Source organism: Gadus chalcogrammus, chromosome 19 (assembly GCF_026213295.1).
Source record: "Gadus chalcogrammus isolate NIFS_2021 chromosome 19, NIFS_Gcha_1.0, whole genome shotgun sequence".
NCBI lineage: Eukaryota > Metazoa > Chordata > Actinopteri > Gadiformes > Gadidae > Gadus > Gadus chalcogrammus.
Genome location: NC_079430.1, coordinates 3,925,183 through 3,952,682, shown reverse-complemented (window position 1 = coordinate 3,952,682; position 27,500 = coordinate 3,925,183). Strand labels below are relative to the sequence as shown.

General features: G+C 44.6%; 1 protein-coding gene and 1 long non-coding RNA gene across 2 annotated transcripts in view; one reads left to right on the top strand and one right to left on the bottom strand.

Annotated features, from left to right (window-relative positions):
• LOC130372397 (uncharacterized) overlaps nucleotides 1–1,897 on the bottom strand; it is a 3,142-nt gene extending 1,245 nt beyond the window's left edge. Inside the window, exon 1 of the long non-coding RNA XR_008893325.1 lies at nucleotides 1,807–1,897. This is a non-coding gene — a long non-coding RNA (uncharacterized LOC130372397). The remainder of the gene's footprint in view (nucleotides 1–1,806) is intronic.
• Nucleotides 1,898–20,246: 18,349 nt separating this feature from the next.
• LOC130372791 (SH3 domain-binding protein 2-like) overlaps nucleotides 20,247–27,500 on the top strand; it is a 16,694-nt gene continuing 9,440 nt past the window's right edge. The window contains exons 1-3 of the mRNA XM_056578950.1: nucleotides 20,247–20,682; nucleotides 24,852–24,991; nucleotides 25,478–25,580. Coding sequence (XP_056434925.1) covers nucleotides 20,600–20,682; nucleotides 24,852–24,991; nucleotides 25,478–25,580 — 326 coding nt within the window. The 5' untranslated portion in view covers nucleotides 20,247–20,599. The remainder of the gene's footprint in view (nucleotides 20,683–24,851; nucleotides 24,992–25,477; nucleotides 25,581–27,500) is intronic.

Below are 27,500 nucleotides of genomic sequence, written 5' to 3'. Positions count from 1 at the left end.
TCTAACTGAAAAGCTTGGAAAACCACAATGTACAGCCAGGAACGCATGGCAGACACCCATGTGTGTGGGTGTGTGTGCGTGTTTATGTGTGTGTATGTGTACATGTGTGTACATGTGTCTGTGTGCGCGAGTTGAGTGAGTTAGCAAGTGAGTTAGCTTTTGCAATTTAAAAAAAATAGAAGGCGACCCCTGAGACAGCGAACAGATATATGTCTTAACTTAACCAGAACAGACAAAATGTATGACTTTAAAGGGAAATTGCTAGCTAGGGTGCTCGGCATGAGAACCGACATTCCTATTTAATTCATGACTCCTGCCATCCTAAACACAACAGACGTGCATATGGGACTCTGACCGCATAGCCGCGGTTGGAGACGTCACGTAACCATGAAAAGATCCCTCTTTCTTTCTCTTGTTGTGCTAAAATGATTGTTGCAAAACAGTGATATTGAAGTTACGGATCTCAGATCATAGATCTGGTCGCCGTTAAACCAAAATACCCTCGTGGACCTTTACTCCACAAGTGTTTTCTCCTATAGTATTATCATGTTTGTCTCTATAAAGACCTGATAGAGGAGAACTGAAGGAACGATAGAGAAATCGGCCTAACGAAGATAGACGTGAACATTAACTCTTGGTTAAACTTACTGCTACCTCTTATTCAAAGTTTTATCTAAATTGCATTAAATGTTGTGGGAATCCCTCTGTGCCAATTACAGCCCACATTTGTTACGATGAACTCCATCTCCAATCATTCCTAGCAGAGAGTTGTCTATCAGATGAACAATGCATCAGTGGTTGAACTCCATCTCCCATCATTCCCAGCAGAGAGTTGTCTATCAGATGAACAATGCATCAGTGGATGAACTCCATCTCCCATCATTCCTAGCAGAGAGTTGTCCATCAGATGAACAATGCATCAGTGGATGAACTCCATCTCCCATCATTCCCAGCAGAGAGTTGTCCATCAGATGAACAATGCATCAGTGGATGAACTCCATCTCCCATCATTCCTAGCAAAGCGCGTTATAGCAGATGAACAGTTCAGCAGAAGAACTTGAACTTCTTGAGGCGTTGCCAGAGCAACAAAAAATCAGCGGTGAGTGTCAGAGTTGACTCTTGGCGAATCACAAGCTGTGTAACGAGATGTCTCTAATTAGGAAGGATAAAAGAAGGAGTGGACCAGCGTTTTACTATGATCCCACGGCCGTACAAAGGTTCTGAATTTAGTTTTAGTGCTGGGTGGCGGCACATAACTCTTCTACTTTGGTCCCAGATGGGAAATTAGGGTGGAAGAGTAAAAGCTGCCTTAAATATATCTTTATGCAAAATATGTAGCAATTCGAAAATGAATTGATAAATAGTAATTAACAATGGCAATAACAATGTTACTGTAAACGCAAAAAATATGTAAACATTACAGGCACTTGAGGTACATTTTAACAATATGTGCTACATTATTGAAACTAGATTTATTGACCAGCTATAAACATTTAATGTATATTTTTAAAAGATAAATATGAACTCATATACGATTACATTATTTATAATTATTCTTTATGTGTGTGTTTTGTAATGAGGTCCTGTTAACCCCTTTTCTTTTTTGTTACTAAGCTACTAAGCTAAAAGAGGGTACTAAGCTAAAAGAGTTCAGTTCTCTTTTGACCCCTCGGGGAAGTTCTGTTTTTTTAATCATGAGGCGCATTCTTATGACAAAAAATAGCACACAAATAGCACATCAATGTCATCACTGTGCGGGATGACAACTGAAATGGAAAACATCCGCCAAAACATTCGTGGTCTTACCTGGTCTTTGCTGTTGACTACAAAATAGGTCTGAAGTTCTGCAGGACTTTTAAGTTCAGAGGGGATGGAGAGAGAGAGCAGGTCTGTATCCCTCCTGCTTTGACTGCTGAGTGATGCTTTCAATGGGGCCTGCCGGTTGGTTTATAAACCCCCAGCCTCTGCTGGCAGCCAATTAGATCACAGCACGTGATGTCATGAGGTTAACCACGAAGTGGTGCGCCTCTCCTCTCTCCCACTCTTCCTGTGGCTGGACACACTCACTCACAACTCACACACACCACACACACACACACACACACACACACACACACACACACACACACACACACACACACACACACACACACACACACACACACACACACACACACACACACACACACACACACACACACACACACACACACACACAAAAACACAGACATATACATGTATATATATACATGTCATATTCATGCTTTTAACACACAGGGCATCATGACACTTTTTACTCCCTCTCCTTTTTCCACTTTATCCTCTTTCACTGTTACTTCCTCTCTCCCTCTCTCTCTCTCTCTCCTCTCTCTCTCGGCTCTCGCTCTCTCGCGCTCTCTCTCTCTCTCCTCTCTCTCTCTCTCTCTCTCTCTATCTCTCTCTCTCGCTCTCGCTCTCTCTCTCTCTCTCTCGCTCTCGCCTCTCTCTCTCTCTCTCGCTCTCGCTCTCTCTCGCTCTCGCTCTCTCTCTCTCTCTCTCTCTCTCTCTCACTCACTCACTCACTCACTCACTCACTCTCTCACTCACACACACACACACACACACACACACACACACACACACACACACACACACACACACACACACACACACACACACAACACCACTCACATCTGTAGGGATCCAGTATTTTTGAGTTAATTTACGTTGTGTGTTGTCGCACAACACAAAGTCTCTCCCCAATAGACGCCCATCAGGAGGCAAATGGAAAATCCTAACTGCTCCTGAATACCTTTATCTACTAATACGAATGATTATTGAGGATGGAGTAATAACTCCTCTCCTAATTTTTAATAATAAAATTATATTAATATAATAACCTGATAATAATAATAATATTAACTTACAGTACATAATACTTGTAGTAATTAATATTACTTATAACCTGCATTAACAAATAATACTTACTTACATTTCTGTGTCTCTAGGATTACACTGGTCTCACTACCACGGAGACGGGGTGTCTCACTACCATGGAGACGGGGTGTCTCACTACCATGGAGACAGGGTGTCTCTCTCTCTACCATGGAGATGGGGTGTCTCTCTCTACCATGGAGACGGGGTGTCTCTCTCTACCATGGAGACGGGGTGTCTCTCTCTCTACCATGGAGAAGGGGTGTCTCTCTCTCTCTACCATGGAGACAGGGTCTCTCTCTCTCTATACCATGGAGACAGGGTGTCTCTCTCTGTCTACCATGGAGACAGGGTCTCTCTCTCTCTCTCTACCATGGAGACAGGGTGTCTCTCTCTCCCTCTACCATGGAGACAGGGTGTCTCTCTACCATGGAGACAGGTGCTGTGTGTCTACAGAGTTTGAGCAATTTTTCTGATGAGGTTAACGTTTCTGGTTCAACCTACAATGAACACGTCTGGATGCGTTAATTTGTGGATGTCTTCGAAATGTACACTCATAGATAGTCACAACTAGTTTCACACACGCCTGGTCACACGCACCCACACACACACACACACACACACACACACACACACACACACACACACACACACACACACACACACACACACATACACACATACTTGCACCCACCCACCTAGTCTCAAACACACACACACACACACACACACACACACACACACACACACACACACACACACACACACACACACACACACACACACACAGATACACATTATCCACAGACAAACGTAAATGTGTCTGCATGATTCATTGTGTGGGTGTGTGTGTTCTGTGTGTGCGTGTCTGTGTGTCTGTGCATGCGTCTGGTCCAACCACTGTATAGACGGGTTGTTGGTTCAAGTCCTAAGGGCTCCACAAGCATATCATCAAACTGCTCTCTAAATCAAAACTGTCAACAGGGAAGGAAGGCAACACAAGGCCTGACACTCACACTTATCTGACGTGCACGCTGGACTGATGTAACACCAACTCCGATTTAACGTGAGCACCTGAACACAGAGAATGGTGTCCCAAACAGATTTAAAGTCTGGTTTGTAGTTGTAGTAGTAGTATTAATATGCCTGTCTGTCAGTCGAGATCCAGAAAACATTGTCGCATTTTGTAGGTGAAGTGAAACCTTATTACAACCTTATGAACGCACACGCACACAAACATACACACACAAACAAAAACACACAACACACATACACGGACACACACGCAGACACACAAACGCACACACACACACACCCACACAGACAGATACTAGATAACATATTTACGCTGCAGTATAATTCAAGCCAAGTCACTAAACAAATGCAATCATAACAGCCAGCGAGGTTGTGTTTAGCGCCGTTCTGGTGAGGAGCCACAGTCGCATTCAGTCTCTCTATAAACACACTATGGCCCTGGTATAACCCCACACTAGATCCAACATGTCCCCTGGTATAACCCCACACTAGATCCAACATGTCCCCTGGTATAACCCCACACTAGAGCCAACATGTCCCCTGGTATAACCCTACACTAGAGCCAACATGTCCCCTGGTATAACCCCACACTAGAGCCAACATGTCCCCTGGTATAACCCCTCACTAGAGCCAACATGTCCCCTGGTATAACCCCACACTAGAGCCAACATGACCCCTTGTATAACCCTACACTAGAGCCAACATGTCCCCTGGTATAACCCCTCACTAGAGCCAACTATCCCCTGGTATAACCCCACACTAGAGCCAACATGTCCCCTGGTATAACCCCACACTAGATCCAACATGTCCCCTGGTATAACCCCACTCTAGATCCAACATGTCCCCTGGTATAACCCTACACTAGATCCAACATGTCCCCTGGTATAACCCCACACTAGAGCCAACATGTCCCCTGGTATAACCCCTCACTAGAGCCAACATGTCCCCTGGTATAACCCCACACTAGATCCAACATGTCCCCTGGTATAACCCCACTCTAGATCCAACATGTCCCCTGGTATAACCCCACACTAGATCCAACATGTCCCCTGGTATAACCCCACACTAGATCCAACATGTCCCCTGGTATTCCAGCCTCTGCCTGTGGAGGCTGGACCAACATGGCCGCTAAACCACTGTATGGTTTGTGTCTTGCACCATAACAATAACACCATGACTCTGGTTGAAATCTGCTGAAAACAAAAACACTTTGGACTCCTGGTGTGTTTACCACATCAGGGAAATGTCACAATAAAATGGTTTGGTAAGATAGTGTTCAGAACACATATATGAGTCCCTCAGGACCTTTTTAAAAGACAGCGGAGTAGTATTAATGTTTAACGTTAACTGTAATGTTATGTATGCAGGGGGGGAAAAACTGTGTTTACATTACAATAGAGGATTGATTTGTTTATATTAATCAACCTTTGTCTGTTTTGTATATGCGCACACACACACACACACACACACACACACACACACACACACACACACACACACACACACACACACACACACACACACACACACACACATACACACACACACACACACACACACACACACACACACACACACACACACACACACACACACACACAGGTATTCTTAGTATCCACCCACTGTTTCCACAGTGACTGGGTAGCAGTCAACTTCCTGTCCCATGATATTGAAACCAATTCCAGGAACTCCAATCCTGTTTTGTGTGGGGGTGTGTGTGTGTGTGTGCGTGCGTCTGAGTCTCTCAGGGGGTGTGTGTGTGTGTTTGTGTTTTGTATGACATAGACATCTATATAAATACATATACATACATATATAGTTCTATAAACTATGTTTGACTCGGTGCAGCGTGTTCACTGGCTGATGGTTTCAGTTTGCTCTCTTGGAGAACCTGTTGCCCAGGACCCTCTGGCACGGCAGTGTGTCTGCTGTCTGTGTGTGTGTGTGTGTTTGTGTGTGTGTGTGTGTGTGTGTGTGTGTGTGTATATATGTGTGTGTGTGTGTGTGTGTGTGTGTGTGTGTGTGTGTGTGTGTGTGTGTGTGTGTGTGTGTGTGTGTGTGTGTGTGCGTGTGTGAGTGTGCGTGTGTGTGTGTGTGTGCGTGTGTGTGTATTTGTGTATGTGTGTATGCGGGTGTGTGTGTGTGTGTATATATGTATGTGTGTGTGTATATATGCGTGTGTGTGTGTGTGTGTGGGTGTGTGTGTGTGTGTATATATGTATTTGTGTGTGTGTGTGTGTGTGTGTGTGTGTGTATATATGTATGTATGTGTGTGTGTATGTGTGTGTGTGTATATATGTATTTGTGTGTATGTGTGTGTGTGTGTGTGTGTGTGTGTGTGTGTGTATATATGTATGTATGTGTGTGTGTGTGTGTGTGTGTGTGTGTGTGTGTGTGTGTGTGTGTGTGTGTGTGTGTGTGTGTGTCTGTGTGTGTGTGTGTATATGTATGTGTTGGCCTCTCAGCCATGATGTCCTGTTGTTGACTCAGTAGTCTGAGAATAGAGTCCCTCATGGCGGCTCCTCCCAGCTCAGCTACAGCTTCCTCCTGTAAGGCTCCTCACCAAAGAGCCTCACGCCAACGTGTCCAAGAGTTCCCCTAGCAGCTCGACGCCCGGGGAGGGGGAGGGAGGGATAGAGGGAGGGAGAGAGGGAGGAAGGGAGGGAGGGAGGGAGGGAGGGAGGGAGAGATGGAGGGAGGGAGGCAGGGAGGGAGGGAAGGGGAGAGTGGGAGGGATGGAAAGATTGGTTTAGAGCTACACTCTAGCTCATATGCTAAAATGCTATAACACTCTGATCTAGCTCATATGCTAACATGCTACAACACTCTGATGTAGCTCATATGCTAACATACCATAGCACTCTGGTGTAGCTCATATGCTAGAATGCCTTAGTGCCCCGTTGTAGCCCATACGCTAATATGTTATTACACTCTAGTGTAGCTCTTATGCTAACATGCTATAGCACTCTTGTGTAGTTCATATGCTAACATGTTATGCACTCTGATGTAGCTCATGTGCTAACATGCTATAGCACTCTGGTGTAGCTCATATGCTAACCTGCTGAAGCACTCTGGTTTAGCTCAGATGCTAACATGCTGTACTCTGATGTTTCTCATGTGCTAACATTCTTGGCACTTTGATGCAGCTCATATGCTACCATGCACTAGCAGCACAGGCTTTATGTAACTGTGTTTGGTTTGATTTCTGTTCAGTTATTTTTGTAGTATATGTATGCTTATGGAGCACCTGTGCGCCCTGTCATTGAGGCTGTATGCAGGCTCTATATGTCGCTGGTGTGAGGGATAGTGTCTTGTCTGCTCTGTATGTGGGTTAGGGTGTGGTGGGGTATTTCTGTCTGGAGGAACGAGTGGCTGCAGCCATGTTGTGGTCTCGTCTCTGTGATGAAAACAGCCAGAGGGGGGAGGAGAGAGGAGGTGGGAAGGAGGTGAGGAGAGAGCAGAGCAGATGGGAGGAGAGGAGATGAGAGATTGAGGGAAGGAGAGGAGGGAAGGAGAGGAGGAGAGCGAGGAAGGAGAGAAGGAGGTAAGGAGAGCATCAAAGACCTTGAGTAGCCCACAGAAGAGCGAGGTGGGAAGAAAAAAGGGAATGAGACAATGAAAGGAAGCAGAATAAAGATGGTAACCCATGTTTGTGCAAGTCCTCTCTAAAATCAAAATCCCCCTCTGTGGCTGGGCTATGGTGACAGTGCAGTCATGTTACAGTAAGGTACGTATTTACAACCACAACCTCAAGGCAAACGCACACAGTGTGGATACTCAGTGTCACACTGTGGCGCTCCCAGTGTCTAGCCAGTATCCTACTTCCTGTGATGTTCCTGTCAGTCATTGGACTTCCTCACTGTACAGCTCACAACTCACAGAACTCTGTATTGCTACTCTGTTATAATACACAGTACTAGTACTGATATTACTCGGTACTAGATCTCATCCTTCAACTTGCCGTACTCTAAAAGTGTTTTCCACATTTAAAAATCCCCTGACACTTTGTGAGTGCCTAAAAGCATTTGACCAAAGCGAGGATGGAAAAAAAAAAAAAGATATTATTCACGAGTCGTCTGCTTCCACTTAGTGCAGGGCTAAGTTTAGCATGTTTCATTAAATGTTCCCTGAAAACAACATTTTACCCTCCGCTGGCTAATCCAGCCCTAATGAAGGGCTGGATGCAGTAAAAGCAGAGCAGTAGAAGCTTATAAAGCAGAGAGGTGAGACTCTGTCCTCTGATGGTCACCGCTGGTCCCTGATGCACAATGTAGAGATGTCATCATGTGGTAGATAGATTATACCACACACACACACACACACACACACACACACACACACACACACATGCACACACACACATACACACACACACACACACACACGCGCACACACACGCACACACACACACACACACACACACACACACACACACTCAAACACATACACAGACACACACACATACATGCACACATACATGCACACATATACACACATGCTTGCACGCAGGCACACACACACACACACACACATATATACACTAACACAAAAACACAATAATATGCATGCACACATGTGCGCGCACACACACACACACACTTATACACATATACAGTATATAAAAACAAAGACAATAAAACAGAAACACACACACACACACACACACAGGGAAAACTATGATGTCACTTTTTGACCATGTCTGAGCTGAACGCAGCACTGGATTAGGAAGCTGTGTGTTGGAGGCGCATGCTACAACCTATGTGTGTGTGTGTGTGTACGTGTGTGTGCGGGAGGGGGGATTTTGTGCTCACTCCAGACATTTAGTGACTCAAAACAATTGGATAAATGTCACAAGATGAATCTGTGTCTCTGTGTGTGAGTGGGTTTACTAAATAATTTGATTATGAGGTGAAATCTGAACAGTCTTGAGCACATTTTAAAGTTTCAGTAGTTTCTAGACAAAGGAAGCCCTTCGTTATCCCTGCATATATTTAGAGAACTAAGTGTAGATATATTTATGGATTTAGCTTGGGCCCCATTGTGTTAAATTATGGCAGATGGAACTCCAATAATTAAATTTCTCCATTTGGAACATTGTTTGCTTGACACTATGTTACAGTATATTTCAGGCATGGTAGACAGCATACAAGTAAAAGACAACAAAGCATTCGAACAGGAGCAATATCTGCTACAGTATTGTAGCTTATGGAACCTGTAACTGGTATATCTAGCCATAGGTGGAAACTCCCACTTGTGATGTCCAATCACACTCACACATGGGGTTCCAAAAGGGGCCCTTTAAGTTCTATGTTTATGTGACACAGACCATGTCACCTGACCGACCGACCCGACCACTGGGCCGTGATGTGTGATGATTTTCTGTCAACAGTGTTGATCAAACTAGCAATTCCTGGAATCGTGCGGTGTGCGGGGCACAGAATTGTCTAAATTGCGCACTCTCTCTCTGCCATCATTATTTTCTTAAGGTCAAGGTTGCCACATTAGTGTCAGGGGTGGAATTTAAAAGAATGGCGAGAGACATTCTAGAATTGGAAGAAGCCATTAGGCAGACCCAATGGTGCCAAAAGAGACTTACTGGATACAAAGAGGCTTGGCAAAACTAGGTGAGGCAAGAGGAGGAGCCCGCCAGAGATGGGGGCTTCCAGCCCAAACTGAGGGGGCCTGGGCACCACTGTCCTGGGACCCATCCTCGTCTCTCTGTGCACCAAGTCAGTGGGTCCTGTCACTCACTCACATGGCCTTTCTTACCACCAACCTATTCTGTCTTTTTCACGGTCTGAAACCCAGGTAGGTAATAAGTGTATTACAAGATTGAGCTTCACTCCCTTCCAGGGAAGGCATCCTCATTCCACCACCTCTCCATCAACACCACAACTCTGTGGTGCCTGCGACCCGGGCAGCCAGGAACCTTGGGGTGACCCTGGATGACCAGCTGTCCTTCACGCTCAACAAAATCTGGAGGTTACGTCCGTTCCTGACCCATTAGGCCACCTAGGTTTTGGTCCAGTCTTTTGTCCTCTCCGGTGTAAACGAATGCAACTTATTTCTGCCTTGTCTACCTACACGTGCTATTCCTCCTGTGCTTCTAGTCCAGAATGTGGCAGCCCGGCCCTGGTCTTCTACCTATCTAATTCATCCCATGCTACCCCACTCCTTCTGACCCTGCACTGGCTAACTGGGGCTGCTCGAATCTGATTCAAGTCACTGATTCTTTCCTAGCGTACTGCCAATAGCCCAGGCCCATCCTACATCCAAACCATCCACTCTAGCCCATCCACTACAATCCATGAGAGCCAAACGGCTTTCCAAACGGGACTCCAGCACCCGCTCAACACAATGCTGAGTGTTGCCCTCTTGGCCCCACAATGGTGGAACGAGACCCCGACTGACATGAGGACAGCCGAAAACCGATCCATCTTTTACCAGAGCCTGAAAATTAATCTTTTCAGACTGCATCTTACTGAATGTAATTAGAAATGTTAAAATACAAATGTTTAAAATACAAATAAAATCTTTTTTTTATTGTAGGCAAGGCAAGGCAAGGCAAGGCAAGGCAAGGCAAGGCAAGGCAAGGCAAGGCAAGGCAAGGCAACTTTATTTACATAGCACTTTTCATACACAAGGCAGACTCAAGTACTAGGCCTAGTACTTGAAAGCAATTGCTTTTATTCGTGTACTCAAATTAATCTTGCACATTTGGACGGCTGCTAAATCAATTTAATGTAATTGAATCCATAAAGAAACAGAACTCCAAATGTTTTTGTGCATCTGTGTGTTTCAATAAGGTTGCAATGGGATGTGACATTCTACTAGTCTTCAGCTTCACATGAGGGTTAAATAATAGAGATAAAAGACTAAAGAGAGTACTACGTTTTGATGGGAGCCTGTGAGTACGAATAGTATGGCTCTGCTCTGTGTAAATACTGTAAGCTACTAGCAGAAGGACATCCGCTGCTCTGAACATGACTGTGGTGAGTCTTACCACTGTAACTACTCACTAAAAATGAGTAGTTGTGGTTAAGAAGGCCTTGTTCTCCGGTAATCACATGGTTGTAGTGATGTACAGCTAAACATGGTCTCGCTGCTAAGCTAGTCACTGTTTGTGCTGAGCTTTGCAAGTTGACCGCCAAGCTAGTCACTGCCTGTGTAAAGATTTGCCTTATTATGAACCTTTGACTCCCCCTAGCCCTTAGTGTTCTAATAACAGTAGCTCTCACTGTTCTATTGACCTCTCCCCCTAGCCTGAGTGTTCTATTGACAACAACCGCTAATCCTGAGTGTTTTATCGACAACTACCACTATCCCTGAGTGTCCTATTTGCCACTCCCCCTAACCCTGAGTGTTCTATTGACCACTCCCTCTAACAATAAGACTGCTATTAACCACTCCCCCTTGAACTGAGGGCTCTTTTGACCACGCCCACTAAACCTTAATGTTTAGGCTGCATTATATTTAGATACTAATTTACTGCATGTGTGTTAGTGTTCTGCTTTGTGCTACGTAGTAGACTAGCCCCTCTGGCTTCAAGTGAACCAACACTAATTACACACTGGGCTACCAAAGAATGCCAGAGCTCCTAGCTGCAAAGCCCAGCCAAGAAGCCCGATCCTGGGGGAGGAGGTGGCCCAACCCTCCAGGACCTCCAGGAGCTGTGGTTCTTTGGAAGCTTTCCTCTGGAGGTTTTGAACCAAACACTGTGGTTGTTCGTCTAGGGTTCTGAACCAAACACTCTGGTTGTTCGTCTAGGGTTCTGAACCAAACACTCTGGTTGTTCGTCTAGGGTTCTGAACCAAACACTGTGGTTGTTCGTCTAGGATTCTTAACCAAACACTGTGGTTGTTCGTCTAGGGTTCTGAACCAAACACTGTGGTTGTTCGTCTAGGATTCTGAACCAAACACTGTGTTTGTTCGTCTAGGGTTCTGAACCAAACACTGTGGTTGTTCGTCTAGGGTTCTGAACCAAACACTCTGGTTGTTCCTCTAGGGTTCTGAACCAAACACTCTGGTTGTTCTCCTTAAGGTTCTGAACCAAACACTCTGGTTGTTCTCCTTAAGGTTCTGAACCAAACACTCTGGTTGTTCTCCTTAAGGTTCTGAACCAAACACCCTGGTTGTTCTCCTAGGTTCCTAAACCGAACACTCTCGTTGTTGTCCTGGGTTCTGAACCAAACACTGTAGTTGTCTCCCTGGTGGTTTTAATCCAAAACACACAGAGAGAGAAGAAGAAGAGAGGGGAGGAGGAGGAATGCTATGGAGAGAGCAATATGGAGGTCAGCACACCACCTGCTCAGGTTGTGATTGCTTGAACTCTCTTTTTGTAATCATTTTACAGTGATTATTGTAAAGCATTTGTTCATGTCGGATTATGCAGGTCATATTCCGGCCTTTCTAAATAATGTCATATGTTTTGAGCGGCGCAGACATTCTGGTTGGCCGCAGCATCAGACTGAAATAAGGTCGAACTAAAATACTTTATTAGCAGGAAACCATTGTCTCCGGCAGCCGTGTTGTTGCGTGCTTGTGATTTATGAGCCCCTATTCTGGTGGTGCTCAAGACTTTCCAACACAGCATTTCCAGGGTTTTATTGCGTGTTATGCTAGTGTCTGAGAAGTTTAAGCATAGCGCGCTTGTGTGTGTGTGTGTGTGTGCGTGTGTGTGTGTGTGTGCGTGAGTTTGTGTACCATTTCCACTGGTGTATTTGTAGTACCACATTGCTCCTCTAGGTTTCCTGACAGGAGGAGCGGCTGAGTTCGGGGTGTCCTGCACTTGTCCACCAAGAGTTCTGTGTTCAATTCACTTGGTAACAGGTTTTCTAAGATACTTTTGAGAGTTTTGGATAGTGTATCCTCTTTGATACTTCAAAGAGATATATTCTTACACTTTCGTTCCCATTGGATTTTCATTGAAGCCATTTTAGCTGGTTAAAATAAACACTGGATTATACAGTGAGTGGATTCTACGACTTCATATTGGCTTCAGGTAGTTCTACTTCTTATTTTGTTCTGTGATGTACCATCAGCTCTGCGCATTTCCTTTGGTATATTGTGAACAATACTTATAAAGCAAGTGAACACTCTATTTTATAGGTCATTATCTTATAGTTTTTGGCTGACACTTTATACTGTCCTGATTATGTTTACGGTCCTCCCGTTGCAATAGAGCCAATAGGATGGTAGCGTCATTTGGAGAGCATGTAATGACACGGCCCTCCAGTAGATGACCGTGTCGTCCAATAGTTCAAAACAGTGCAATGTGTTCTCGCTACCACTAGAGGGCATACTTCCCTTCAACTCTCAGACAAACCCTGATCGATAGAGGAATGGCTTCATTGTTCAAAACCGTGCCAGGCAGAGAGACAGGCTGGCCTGCAGCCACATGGACAGACTGAAAGACAGTGAGCAATGGAGAGATAGAAAGAGATTAAAATCGGAATAGCCATGAACTATTATTGTACTCTGAATCTGAAAGACGGGAAGACAGAGAGGACAATGAGTGACAGAGAAAGAGTAAGAGCGACAGGGAGGCGCAGAGAGCGGTCATTTTGGTGTCATTATGTGGTTAGATGTTTCCTGTCAGGCTTAATAATAGAGCTGTCTGTTCCTCTATGTGCTGGAAAGTCAACTGCAAACATGACTCTCTCTTACTCTCTCTGCCTCTTTCTCTCTGTATCTCAAGGGAATTCAAAGGGGCTTTAATGGCATGGGAACAAGTGTGGAATAAAAACACAATTTACTTAGAAATGTACTTAGAAAAGTTTATTATGTGTGTGTGTGTGTGTGTGTGTTTGTGTGTGTGTGTGTGTGTGTGTGTGTGTGTGTGTGTGTGTGTGTGTGTGTGTGTGTGTGTGTGTGTGGGTGTGTGCGTGTGTGTGTATGTATATTCTGAAGTAAATATACAGATTTCCCTTAAAATATAGATTGTTATGCATCAATCAATATTTATTCATTGTGCATGTCTATCTACATACATCAGAAGAGTCCAGACATTGCAGGAAGACACAGAATATTGAAAGTCAAACACAGACAAATCTATATTCTAATTGTATCTAACCAGCGTACACGCATTCCACGTCCTGATCTGTAATGTGGGCTTACACGTGGAGCTGCTGTCTGCCCAGTGATGAACCACACCCAGCAGAATGAGGTTTCTTTGTTATTACCTCTGTTCTTGGGGGCTTTGGCATGGAGTGTGCCACTTTATCTCAGGGGATGATAGAATGAAAATGCACCTTTGAATATTGATAATAGGTTGGTTTCGTCCTAATTCTGCTCTGCATGTATCATTTTGTGTCTTCCGTTTGTGGCAGTGAATGGATGTGAAGAACTCTGCATACAGAGTAGGAATGGTGAGTAGAGCCCAAAAGCAAGACCATGAAGTGAGATAGACTCTATAGCAGAACACTCTGAACCGGACCTGATGATGTCCTGCGGATACTCCTCTGAGGGCATCAGAAGCCCTTCTTGTCTCCCAGGTGGCTCACAGCTGTTCTCCTATGTATCCTGCTAAGTGGTCTGAACCGATCATTTGAGGAACGTCGATTATATTGATGTCTCCTCGAGAAAATAATCAAGTAATCCCTATTTGAGGGCTGGAAGCTAGTTCTTGTATATGTTGTTTTTCAAAGTCTGAGGTTTTCCTTCCCACACTTTCCATCAGACCCGCAGGCCCCTCGTGTCAATTTGGATCCAAACTACATAGGAGAACATTTAGCTTTTGTTTATTTGGTTGTGACTTAGGGTGCTGAGGTTGAAACATGTTCTGCTCTACGATGAATTGGTGAAAACACAATTTGGGATTTGCCCAGGACATGGTTTTGAGCGTTGAAATGCACTATATCATATGAAATATGTCTGTGGTTGATGATCAAATCATTTAAACATCTCTGAAGAAGAAACCACTAGATTCGTCTAAGGTCCGCGCACAGTTCTGTATTGAACTTCTCCCATCTTCTCTCAAAATTGTCCTCATAAACATTTCTGATCGCACACACAGTGCTCAAACAAATCCGCCATTGTGACGTTACACAGCAACAAGTTGTGTACTTTGCAGCTTTTCTGGCGTTTGGGGGTTTGAATGGGCACGGCTAGCGAAATCACCTCTTAGCTAAGTTTTCCCGCTATTATTGTTTAGAAAGCATTGTCGCTGCCCGACACGTGTGTTAATACATCACTATAATATAATTAACAATTATTCACCTCAGTCTCCGTGAATAGTGGGGAATAGCCCCACTATTGACTCCGCTTTCGGCATGATTATTTTAGCATTTACTACACGTGAACACTCAACACAAACAAGATTACACTTTTTGCTGGGATTTATTTGTTTTTATAAGCGGTTTATTTGTTTTGATTGGCGTGACGAGATGACCGTCACATGACATTTTGCGATGAAAACAATATCCAGAGTTTGAGATCTCAATTTCCCGAGATAGCGAACCAATCAAATTGCGCCATCTTAGGAGGTTCACGTGTAGCATATACTAAACATAATTAGAGGTCACTGCAATATTGTGGGATCTCTGGATAAATTAGGATAAAAGAGGTTTTTGCATTTTTACATTCAATGTCAACCAATTGTCATTATTTGTAGATATTTAGGATTTTCTATTTGAGCCCTTTAGGTTTCATAAGGAGGCTGAAAGGTCTAATAAAAGATAGCCTCTTTCTTCCTATTGTTGACAAACAAAGTGACCGAAGAGCTGAAGGGCTTGTCAGCCTTGTTGTTTGTTGCCTTGAATTATAAACCAAACTGAACTTCAAACGTGCATTCAAACAGCAGTGGGTGACAGGAAGTTCTCCTGCGTAGGTGTCCGCTGAACAGTCAATGTCAACCAATTGTCATTATTTGTAGATATTTAGGATTTTCTATTTGAGCCCTTTAGGTTTCATAAGGAGGCTGAAAGGTCTAATAAAAGATAGCCTCTTTCTTCCTATTGTTGACAAACAAAGTGACCGAAGAGCTGAAGGGCTTGTCAGCCTTGTTGTTTGTTGCCTTGAATTATAAACCAAACTGAACTTCAAACGTACATTCAAACAGCAGTGGGTGACAGGAAGTTCTCCTGCGTAGGTGTCCGCTGAACAGGATGTGAACAACATGGTTTTGTCAATAGCTCTGTAGTTAATGAACCTAAATAAAAATAGCTTTGAGCTGAAAGTATTTCCCCCACCCACTGAAGAGAGCTTCTGGTGAAAAGTCTAGATATAGCCTCAGTCACCGGAATTGAAAATCAAGCCTTTTCTCATCACCACTGAGATATGACTACCAAACAGAAACAACACAATTTAACATAATTCACGTAATACAACACAACACACACACCCTAGCACAACCTAACATGAACAGAACAACACAGCGCAATCCAACATACCATAAAATAACATGCTGCAACGTTACATAACAATAAACAATGTAATGCACCATAGTGTAATGTAACACAACACAACATAACACAACATGACACGACGTAAAATGACCGAACGCACTCAGCTTTGGGGGTCATTGTGCTGTACTTGGTCTTATTTGCTGCCTCATTAAGTTCATAGTTTGGGAGCAGCAGGGGATAAACAGCATTGACCTAACTCCATCAGCATGAGTTCAAAATATTACAATAAAGTCCCAAACCCTAGTGCTTATCCTAACCCTAATGTAGCTCTAACCCATCCCTTAATCTAACCCTAATTCACCACCATAACCCTTAGCCTCTAACCCTTATCCTTACCCTAAAGTAACTTTAACCTATCCCTACTCTAACCCTTAACCCAACCCATAACCCAACTCTAACCTTTGAGAGACACCCTAACATCTGTCTCAGGGCCAGCGGTCAAAAGGGACAGGGGTGAGGAGAGGGAACCAGAGCAGGACTAGCAACGGGATCATGATTCGAGCCTCAGCCACTCCCCAGGGAGGAACAGTGAGCTTAAGTGACAGGTAGGGCATTCTGAACCTATCCCTCCGTCTGCATTCAGACTGAAGGCGTGGCGCCGTCGTGGTCCCAGGCTGCACGCCTGCACCCCGGCGCTGTGCAGTGACCCTCAGGAGCTGCTGAACGGGGCTCTAGGGAGACGGTGTTTAACTCCACGATGTGTTTACATCTCACCTATACTTGTTCAACGGGGTGGTAGCGGCACTGAATACACGGCTACAATGAATACTGTATACAGTGGTGACATTCATACGGCCTGTCTGTTTGTGCTTCACCGTGTCATTTTATTTGAGTCTGTCTGTGGTCTAGATGGGTGGGTCTGTCTGCTTGCCTGTCTGTCTGTGGTTTAGATGTGGCTCACTGTCGATCTGTAGGTTTGTCGGTCTGTGGATAAGATGTGTCTGTCTATCTATCCCTCTTTTTGTCTGTCTGTGTCGGCCTGTCTGTCTGCATGAGTTTCCATTTGCAGTGATACTGAGTTCTACCGCCCCATTTGATATAAAGATATCTTTAACTGTCTTGCAGACTTGGAGGTGTGTCCACTTATTGGATTGCAAATTAACTTGCCTCTCCCGCTATGGATGACTTCAGCCATGCCCAAGGGTCACTCCCCGTCACCTGTGTTTGCCTGTGTTGTCTCTGCCCACTATGTGAAGGTTTCCCTTTAGGGATCATGTTCACCCATTGTCTCATTGAATGTACGCTTGTCGCTTGGTCAATCACCGTCTGCGTCTTCCAATGATCCTGCTCTAAAATCAGAGTTCTTCTTCATCACTGCCTGTCTGCCTGTCTGTGGTGTCGATGTGTCTGTCTCACTGTCCGTGGTGGGCTGGTCCTGAAGCGTCACGTCATGTTGAGTTGCCAGTGCCTAGCGAGTGTGTACACAGTGAGAGAGCCGGTAGGAAGTGCAGAGAGCACAGAGAGTGTCGCAGCAGGACACCCGCACGGCTCCGAGGTCTGCACTGTAGCGGTAAGATCCACCGTTTCATTAGCACATGCTTCCAGATGTTTCTCATGACGACAGGCGTGTTCAGCAGAGCCATGGGCTGGGTCCACTCTGGGACAGTGCCAACGGCTCCTCTAAATATGCTTTGTTTTTCGTTTTGGAGCCGGACTGCTCCCGGGACTCTCAATTCTGTCCGTTCAGAGTGGTTCATGACATTGTTGAATCTGGGGGAGTTCTTGAAAGAGGATTATTTAATTTGACTGTTAAACGCTTGGGTTCTAGGGGAGGGCGTGTCTCGCGCTGTGCAAGGTTGAACTGCTTTTAGTGGTTCTGGAGAAGGGCAGAGTTGTACTGCTAAACTTTAGTTTGCACAGTTAACCACTTCATTGTCTCTGTGTTAGGGGTTGTTTGTAACACTGGATTGAACCGTAAACCACCTCATTCTCTCTGTGTTAGGGGTTGTTTGTAACACTAGATGGTACTGTAAACCAGGTCATTCTCTCTGTGTTAGGGGTTGTTTGTAATACTAGATTGAATCGTAAACCACCTCCTTCTCTCTGTGTTAGTTTTTTTTTGTAACGCTAGATTGTACAAAACCACCTCACTCTCTATGTGTTAGGGGTTGTTTCTAACACTAGATGGTACTGTAAACCAGGTCATTCTCTCTGTGTTAGGGGTTTGTTTCTAACACTAGATTGTAGGGTTAAAAAACAGGGTTGTTTTCAAACTGTGTAAACCCAGAAACCTAACTACACTACAAAAACAAACAAAACACTGCATACATTAAGTCATTTTGCAGACATTTGTATTCAAAGCAAATTACAATTCTAGCTTCAAATAATCAAAGAATACAACTGCAAATATGTAAAGGCCGTAAGCAAAGTGCGATTAGTTGGGGGGATGGGAGGGATCTTTGTTTTCTTTTATTGTTTTTTTTGGAAAATTAAATGTTTCATGTCAAGATGAATGTTCAACTGTTTGAAATGTAGGCTAATCGGGCCTACCATTAACTTGAAAAATTATTAGGCATGTTGTGTTTTTTCATGATTGAAAAATAGATGAAACAACATCCTCCCCCTTTTGGACAAATCGCACCCTGGCTGTAAGCCCTATAATAAAAAGTCTAGTGCCTCTTTTCCACCTACAGTACCAGCTCTACTCGTCACTACTTAGCACGGCACGACTTGGTTTGGTTCCAGGCACACTTTCCATCTACAAAGTACCTCTTCAACGTGGTTGAGTCTTCAAAGCAGGCATGTGCGAAACCGTGACGGATGCGCGACCACGCGACACATACACAGACAGCGTTACGCATAGGAGACATGTTCAAGAATCAATCTAACATAAATATATCTTTATAAAATATATTGTGGTCAACTGCGTAGCAGGAATGCATGACAGCATAGTGAGATACACACCAGCAACACAACATGCACTGAAGTCTGAGATGTTCTCTGGGGAGTTGGGTCTTACTGAAGAATGGGACAGATCTTCTTGGTAGGTAGGAAGTTAGGGAGCCATGTAGCTAGAGGGAGATAGGTATTCACATACATTCGGATAGATCCTGTGTGTGGTAGTGAGGTAGAGAGGTAGCTAGGTAGCTTGTTCCACCAACCAGGAACCACCCAGAGTATGGAGAATGATCTGGACGTATTGGAGGTTGACCATTGGTTGAAATTAAGTGACATGCCATAAGATTGGTCACTGCTGTATATATATATATTATATATATATATATATATATATATATGTATATATATATATGGAAACAAACACCACCAGCTGGCGCCTCGTTTCAGAGGCTTGTTCATGATTGATTTCATTACAATTTAATGTGTGTAAATATATACCATTGAATTGAATTAAGCCCTTCAGGTCTGCTTATCTGTTTGTGTCTGTGTGTGTGTGTGTGTGTGTGTGTGTGTGTGTGTGTGTGTGTGTGTGTGTGTGTGTGTGTGTGTGTGTGTGTGTGTGTGGTTGTGTGTGTGTGTGTGTGTTTGTGTGTCTGGGTGCGTGCATGCGTGTGTGTGTGTGTGTGTGTGTGTGTGTGTGTGTGTGTGTGTGCGTGTGTGCGCCTGCGTGTGTGTCTGCATGTGCGTGTGTGTGTGTGTGTGTGTGTGTGTATGGTTGTGTGTGTGTGTGTGTGTGTGTGTCTGGGTGCGTGCATGCGTGTGTGTGTGTGTGTGCGTGTGTGTAAATTGTGCATGAGTGCGTAGGTGACTGCACTCTCTCCATTGTTACACACCGGGGGTTGGAAAGTACCCCCAGCTTCCTGTCAGAGTGTGTTTCTGAGGAAGTAGGAAGTCACAGAGCCAATAAGAAGATGTGGCTGGCTGCAGGCTCTGCCCCTACAGGAAACCACTCATGGTTTCACATCGATTCAGTCTGTCTGCTCTAGATAACTTCAGAGCTTCCACCCTGGTCTCCTCTTTAGCCAAATCCCTTCAACACAGCTGTGGATTACTACTGTCAACGGTTCCTTAAACCCCCTTCATTCCGTTCTATTCACCTTCCGACTTCAGTCTCCCTCGTCCAGTCTCTGCACGAGCTCCTGGCTCTCCTTCAGTCTGCACGGTCTCTCCTTCAGTCTGTTCTGTCTCTCCTTCAGTCTCTTCTGTCTCTCCTTCAGTCTGTTCCTTCTGTCCTTCTGTCCTTCCATCCATCCTTCTATCCATCTGTCTCCCATCAGTGGTCTGGTCCAGTCGGTCGGTGGGGTGGTCAGCATGGTCAATGGTGCGAGGCTCGCTCCCTCGTGTCCGCCATGTCTACTGTGTCTGTGAGGAAGAAGTCCCTGGTCAGCCGGTCACACAGTAGAATGTGTGTTCAGAAGCAGATAGACCTCACGTAAGTCCTGCTTACCTTCTTCTTTACCAACTCCTCTGTGTAAATATCACAACTGCTCAAACTCAGGAGGTGAGTCCAGCACTCTGTATTTACATACGAGCCACGGGGACATGCTCTACGGAGGGGTTAGGGGGGGGAATAGGTTAAGGGAGAATTGAAGGAGGTTTGGTGTTAGTCCACATAGACTTAAGGTGTGTTTACGAAGGTTTAGGGTAAGTCTATGCAGATTTAGGGTGGATTTAAGAAGGTTTAGGATATTTCAATTAGATTAAGGGTTGCTTGAGGAAGGTTTATGATAAGTTTAAGTCGATTTAGGGTGGATTTAAGAAGATTTAGGGTAAGTCAAGAAGCTATGGGACAAATTGAAGAATGTTGTGGTTAAGTCAATTAGATTAAGGGTTCATTTAAAAAGGTTTAGAGTAAGTCTAAGTAGATTTAGGGTGAATTTCAGAATGTTTAAGAGAAGGTAAATCAAGTAGATTTAGATTGAATACAATGGATTATACGCCTGGATAATACAATACACACTAATACAATAACTTCAAGTGGAAATGTACAATCACAGCCTAAATAGCCGGTCATACTTCTCTTCTGCTGTGTCTGTGTGTGTGTGTGTGTGTGTGTGTGTGTGTGTGTGTGTGTGTGTGTGTGTGTGTGTGTGTGTGTGTGTGTGTGTGTGTGTGTGTGTGTGTGTGTGTGTGTGTGTGTGTGTGTGTGTGTGTGTGAGTGAAAGACAGCGAGAACGAGAGACCTATTTGTGTCTTTCAACACTAAGAGATATTATTTTTGAGAGGTCAAGCCCATATATGGCCAAAGATGGTATAGAAACGTGTGTTAGTGTGTGTGTGAGTGTGGGGGGGGGGATGTTTTTGTGTGGGTGTGTGTGAGGAAGCGTCTTGACTCGTAAAGCCGCTCCTTGCCAAAGCTTCCCTTTCTGGCAAATAGAAAGTTGTCGTCTTTAGCTTAGCATTGTTTATTTTAGCTAAGTGACAGACTCTTACACATCCCACAATGTTTGCGTGGGCGCGCACACACACACACACACACACACACACATACATATACACACATTCACTCAAATTGACTTACACAGACACACGCACAATAGCATACAAACAAACACACACACGCAGCATCACCCTACTGACTGCTGCATACACACACTTTCCATTTCCCTCATTTTCACCTCCCCCCTCAATGTTCTCCTTTTCTCCTTCTCACCCTTCCTAGTCCTGCCTTCCCTTATCTCCTATCTCCTCTGTAAACATTAGGAACTAAAATAATGTCACCGAAATAATGAAACTGAAACTACCATTGATTGATTAATTGATTGATTGTCTTTATTTCAAATATGTAAGTTCTATCAAATAATTTATATAAATATGAATAATAACTAATGATATATTATCTTATTTATATATCATGAATAGCCATATATGGATAGTATAAATGTCGATATATAAATAAATATTATACATACAAATACAAATACCATGTATGTCACAAAACTACAGTCTACATATGTCAATGTTACAGAGGCTCCTTTACATTTCTGTACTTGATGATGTCTATATATATTTTTATTAAACTGTTTTATGTTTTGGCTTTTTCTGTACTTCCACACTTAACTTATTCCACAATTTAAATCTGTTGATGCTGATACAAGCTCTTTTTGGTTGTGAAAAAGTCAGTCAGTCAGCCACTCTCTCTCTCCATGTCAAGCCACATTAACTTATTTGTTAACTCTCTCTCTCTCTCTCTCTCTCTCTCTCTCTCCCTCTCCCTCTCCCTCTCCCTCTCTCTCTCTCTCTCTCTCTCTCTCTCTCTCTCTCTCTCTCTCTCTCTCTCTCTCTCTCTCTCTCTCTCTCTCTCTCTCTCTCGCTCTCTCTCTCTCTCGCTCTCTCTCTCTCATTATCTTCTTTGGGTGTTCAGGAAGCTGAACATTTCCTTGGGCGCTGGAAATTATGGGTTTCCTGCATCTGTGTATGTGTCTGCGTGGTTGTGTGTGTGTGTTGGTGCGCGTTGGTGTGCACGTGTGTGAATGCTGGCAAGTGTGAGAGAGACACTCAATACCAAGTCAACAGAACCAAACGAAAGAGAACCAAAGAAACGAAGGAAGGTTTTCTGTTTCCTTCCTCCAGCAGGGCGATAGAGAGATAGGGGGGAGAGAGTAATTGCAACATTCCTGATCAAGTGTAGAACCAGTCTCCAGTCGGTACCATCAGTCAGGAGGGTGTGTTCTCAGAGTGAACGGCTAGAGTCCATTCTGTTAGACTAGTCCTGAAGGACAAGACCAGAGAGCAGAGACTAGAGTTTTTGGGACTTGACCCCACACATGGACATTGGGTCTCTATTCTACAGCGTGCGTTTGAAACCCTAAGGAGGAGACTGAGCAAGAGGTAGGCAGCACAGAGCTCCTCTAATGTGTAGCCCACATCCTCACTGCATTATTACTGTAGCCCACATCCTCACTGCATTATTACTGTAGTTACATTATTACTGTAGCCCACATCCTCACTGTATTATTACTGTAGTTACATTATTACTGTAGCCCACATCCTCACTGCATTATTACTGTAGTTACATTATTACTGTAGCCCACATCCTCACTGTATTATTACTGTAGTTACATTATTACTGTAGCCCTCATCCTCACTGCATTATTACTGTAGTTACATTATTACTGTAGCCCACATCCTCACTGTATTATTACTGTAGTTACATTATTACTGTAGCCCTCATCCTCACTGTATTATTACTGTAGTAACATTATTATTGTAGCCCACATCCTCACTGTATTATTACTGTAGTTACATTATTACTGTAGCCCTCATCCTCACTGCATTATTACTTTAGTTACATTATTACTGTAGCCCACATCCTCACTGCATTATTACTGTAGGCACATTATAACTGTAAACCACATCTTCACTACCTTGTTACGGTATTTCCTTTGTAAGGTTAAGGAAACAAAATGAATCTTATATACTAATTAAAATATACTTATGAATACTATATTCAATTTCGGCCAAGACGTTCCGCAAGCTACCATAGAATTCTACCCACTGGTCATTTAATTCTTATAGTGTGTAATGTGTTGATGGGTGTGTAATGGGTATGGTGTCATGATTATAGTAGTATAATATGTAGCAAGTATAGTACCATAGTATTTAATGAGAATAGATGGGCATAGTAAAGTGTGCAATGATTTTGATTTGGACAAACAAAGATCATTTCATCATACAAACATCTTATAAACTCTATTTTGTCTGTGCCACGTTGAGTTATTTGTTGCGGACTCTAATATATATATGCCAGAGTATTGAGAATTTATGCGATAAAGGTTACAATTTTACTTTTGTTTGCCTTGCTGTGACGTCGTGACCCTGCCCACTACTGTAATTATGTGTGTTTACGGTAGAGCTCAGCCTCCAGCACTTTAATTACTTTTCTCCTTTTCCTCCCTGCCTTGGAAGACGTTATCTCCTCTCTTAACCATAATCTGATGCTAAATCTCTCTGAACCATAACACACCATCATGACCTAACAATCCCTATCCGTCTCGCCTCTCCTCCTGATATCTCCTCCCCTCCCTCTCTCCTCTCCTTGTCTTGTGTTCTTTCTTCTCCTCTCCCCCGTCTCATTGCTCTCCCTCCTGCTCTTCTCTCCTCCCATATCCTGTCACCGTCCTTCTCCTCCTCTCCCCATCTCCTCTCTAATCCCCTTTTCTCCTCTCTTGTTGTCCCTGTCCTCCTCTCATTTACATGCTTTTCCTTTCACTTTAAAATGTCTTCCTCCCACCTCCTTCACTCCACTCCCCTGCTCCTCCACCTTCTCTTTCCCTCCCCCACATTCTCCCCTCCCAACCCAACTCCTCTACCTCCTTCGCCTCCACCTCTTCTTCTCTCCACTTGCTCCTCCACATTCTCCCCTCTCCACCCTCCTCCTCTACCTCCTCCTCCTCCCCTCTCCACTCACTCATGCCTCCTCCTCCTCCTCCTCCTCCTCCTCCCCCTCCTCCTCTCCTCCTCCTCCTCCGCCTCCTTCCCCTCCCCCTCCCCTCTCCACTCCCTCATGCCTCCTCCTCCTCCTCCTCCTCCTCCTCCTCCTCCTCCTCCTCCTCCTCCTCCTCCTCCTCCTCCTCCTCCTCCTCCTCCTCTCCCCTACAGATCCATGGCCTCTCTGGAGATGTGTTGGCCGGCCCCCATGCGGGCCATCGGGGCCCAGAACCTCCTCACCATGCCAGGGGGCGTGTCCACCTGTGGCTACCTGCACAAGAAAGGAGGCAGCCAGTTCAGCCTCATGAAGTGTGAGTCACAGGCCCCGCCCACCTCTTGGTTTACATGCTTTTCATTGGATAAGGATTAGATCAATTAAGTACAGAACAGTAATATAGGTATAATGATAAGTAAATGTACTTTATTGATCTCAGGCACAGCAGAAATTAGGGATATTTCTTTCATCCAGATTGAGCCAGACAGACTCAGATTCATTCGGATAGATCCTGTTAGACATCTACTACAACCTCCCATTTCCCTGTGGAGATTATCCATTTCTATCAAATTAGGTTCCTCATGTTTGTAAAGGGTAAATGAGTGAAAGACAATGTGATATTACTTTCATAGCTGTACAACTGATCCTTCCCTCTCTCCTCTACCCCTCTACTTCCCGCGTGCTCTCCTCCTCATCACTACCTCCTCCTATCCTCTCCTCCTCCTTTCCTCTCCTCCTCCCCTCCTTCTCCTCTTCCTCCTCCTTCATCTCCTCTTCTCTCCCCCTCTCCTGCTCTCCTCAGGGCCTCTACGGTACATCATCCTCCACAAGGGCTGCGTCTACTACTTCAAGAGCAGCACCTCTGCTGCTCCCCAGGGGGCCTTCTCCCTCAACGGCTACAACAGGTTAGCCTCTCTCCGTTAGCCTCTCTCCCTCAACGGCTACAACAGGTTAGCCTCTCTCCGTTAGCCTCTCTCCCTCAACGGCTACAACAGGTTAGCCTCTCTCCGTTAGCCTCTCTCCCTCAACGGCTACAACAGGTTAGCCTCTCTCCGTTAGCCTCTCTCCCTCAACGGCTACAACAGGTTAGCCTCTCTCCGTTAGCCTCTCTCCCTCAACGGCTACAACAGGTTAGCCTCTCTCCGTTAGCCTCTCTCCCTCAACGGCTTCAACAGGTTAGCCTTTCTCCGTTAGCCTCTCTCCCTCAACGGCTACAACAGGTTAGCCTCTCTCCGTTAGCCTCTCTCCCTCAACGGCTACAACAGGTTAGCCTCTCTCCGTTAGCCTCTCTCCCTCAACGGCTACAACAGGTTAGCCTCTCTCCGTTAGCCTCTCTCCCTCAACGGCTACAACAGGTTAGCCTCTCTCCGTTAGCCTCTCTCCCTCAACGGCTTCAACAGGTTAGCCTTTCTCCGTTAGCCTCTCTCCCTCAACGGCTACAACAGGTTAGCCTCTCTCCGTTAGCCTCTCTCCCTCAACGGCTACAACAGGTTAGCCTCTCTCCGTTAGCCTCTCTCCCTCAACGGCTACAACAGGTTAGCCTCTCTCCGTTAGCCTCTCTCCCTCAACGGCTACAACAGGTTAGCCTCTCTCCGTTAAGCCTCTCTCCCTCAACGGCTACAACAGGTTAGCCTTTCTCCCTCAACGGATACAACAGGTTAGCTTCTCTCCCTGTTAGAATCTATCCCTCAACGTCACAACAGGTAAGCATCTCTTCCACAACAGCCATAACAGGTAAAAACATGGCTCTCAAGTTTCACGCATTCGGCGTGAGACACACGCAATTCATCCCATGCACAAGCTCACACGCCACACTTCGTATCTCTCAAGCAGAGAAATAACCAGGATAGCGCCCACCAACTTGCGCCTCTATTTAACAGTGGAACAGGCAAGAATCAAATGGGTTCCCCGTACGTAGGGTGACCAGAAGCCCTCTTTTGCCTAGACATGCCCACTTTTTGAGACACTTTAAAAAAAAATGTGTCCGGGCGGAATTTCAAAATCGTCCGGGATTCTATTAAAGCCTCATACATGTTTACATTGAATTTGCGTTGCGTTCCTCTGGGTCGGTCACAAAACTAGTTAGGCTACGCCCTCCCCTACTCAGTTCTGTTCGCTTTGCATTGGTGGAAGTGAGTAGGGTGAGTGGTTAAGTAGAGCCTTCAGATTGGACGGTTTGACTTTAGAGTTACCGTCATGTTAGCATCGAGCCCTCATCAGCTACAATAAGTTAGCATCTCCCTCAATGGCTACATCAGATTAGCACCTATTTTATTTGTAAACAATGGGTAATGCTTCACAGTCACACGCTTAGGCCTATTGCCTCATTAGGCCTATTGACGCACAGGAAGTGATACCATTACCACACAAGGTCGAGATGAACCGAGTAACACATGGAAGAAACCGTGGGTGTATGATAAGAGGAAGAATCTAACTAAATTGGGACTTCCTTGCTCTGAGGAAATTGCATTTTTTACTTCCAGTTGCATTTTTACTTTCAGTTCTTCCAAGTGCTCAGCATCGAGTTGTCATGTTCTCGTAAACTGTTTCTTTTCTTCAGACATTTTGGAGTTTTTCTATCAATCACAGTTGTTCCTTTATGTTATCTAGTTGATATAATCTGGTATAAACGATCATTTATCATATATTCTGGTTGATGTAACCTACCCTTAATTATATAATTTGGATGATACAATCTGTCCTGGGTTATAGAGTTTTATTGATAAGAACAAAATCATATAATCTGTCTGGTATAATCGGAGATAATGTGATTGATACACATGATCAGATCGACCTAATCTTTTATAATCATCATTTAATATTAT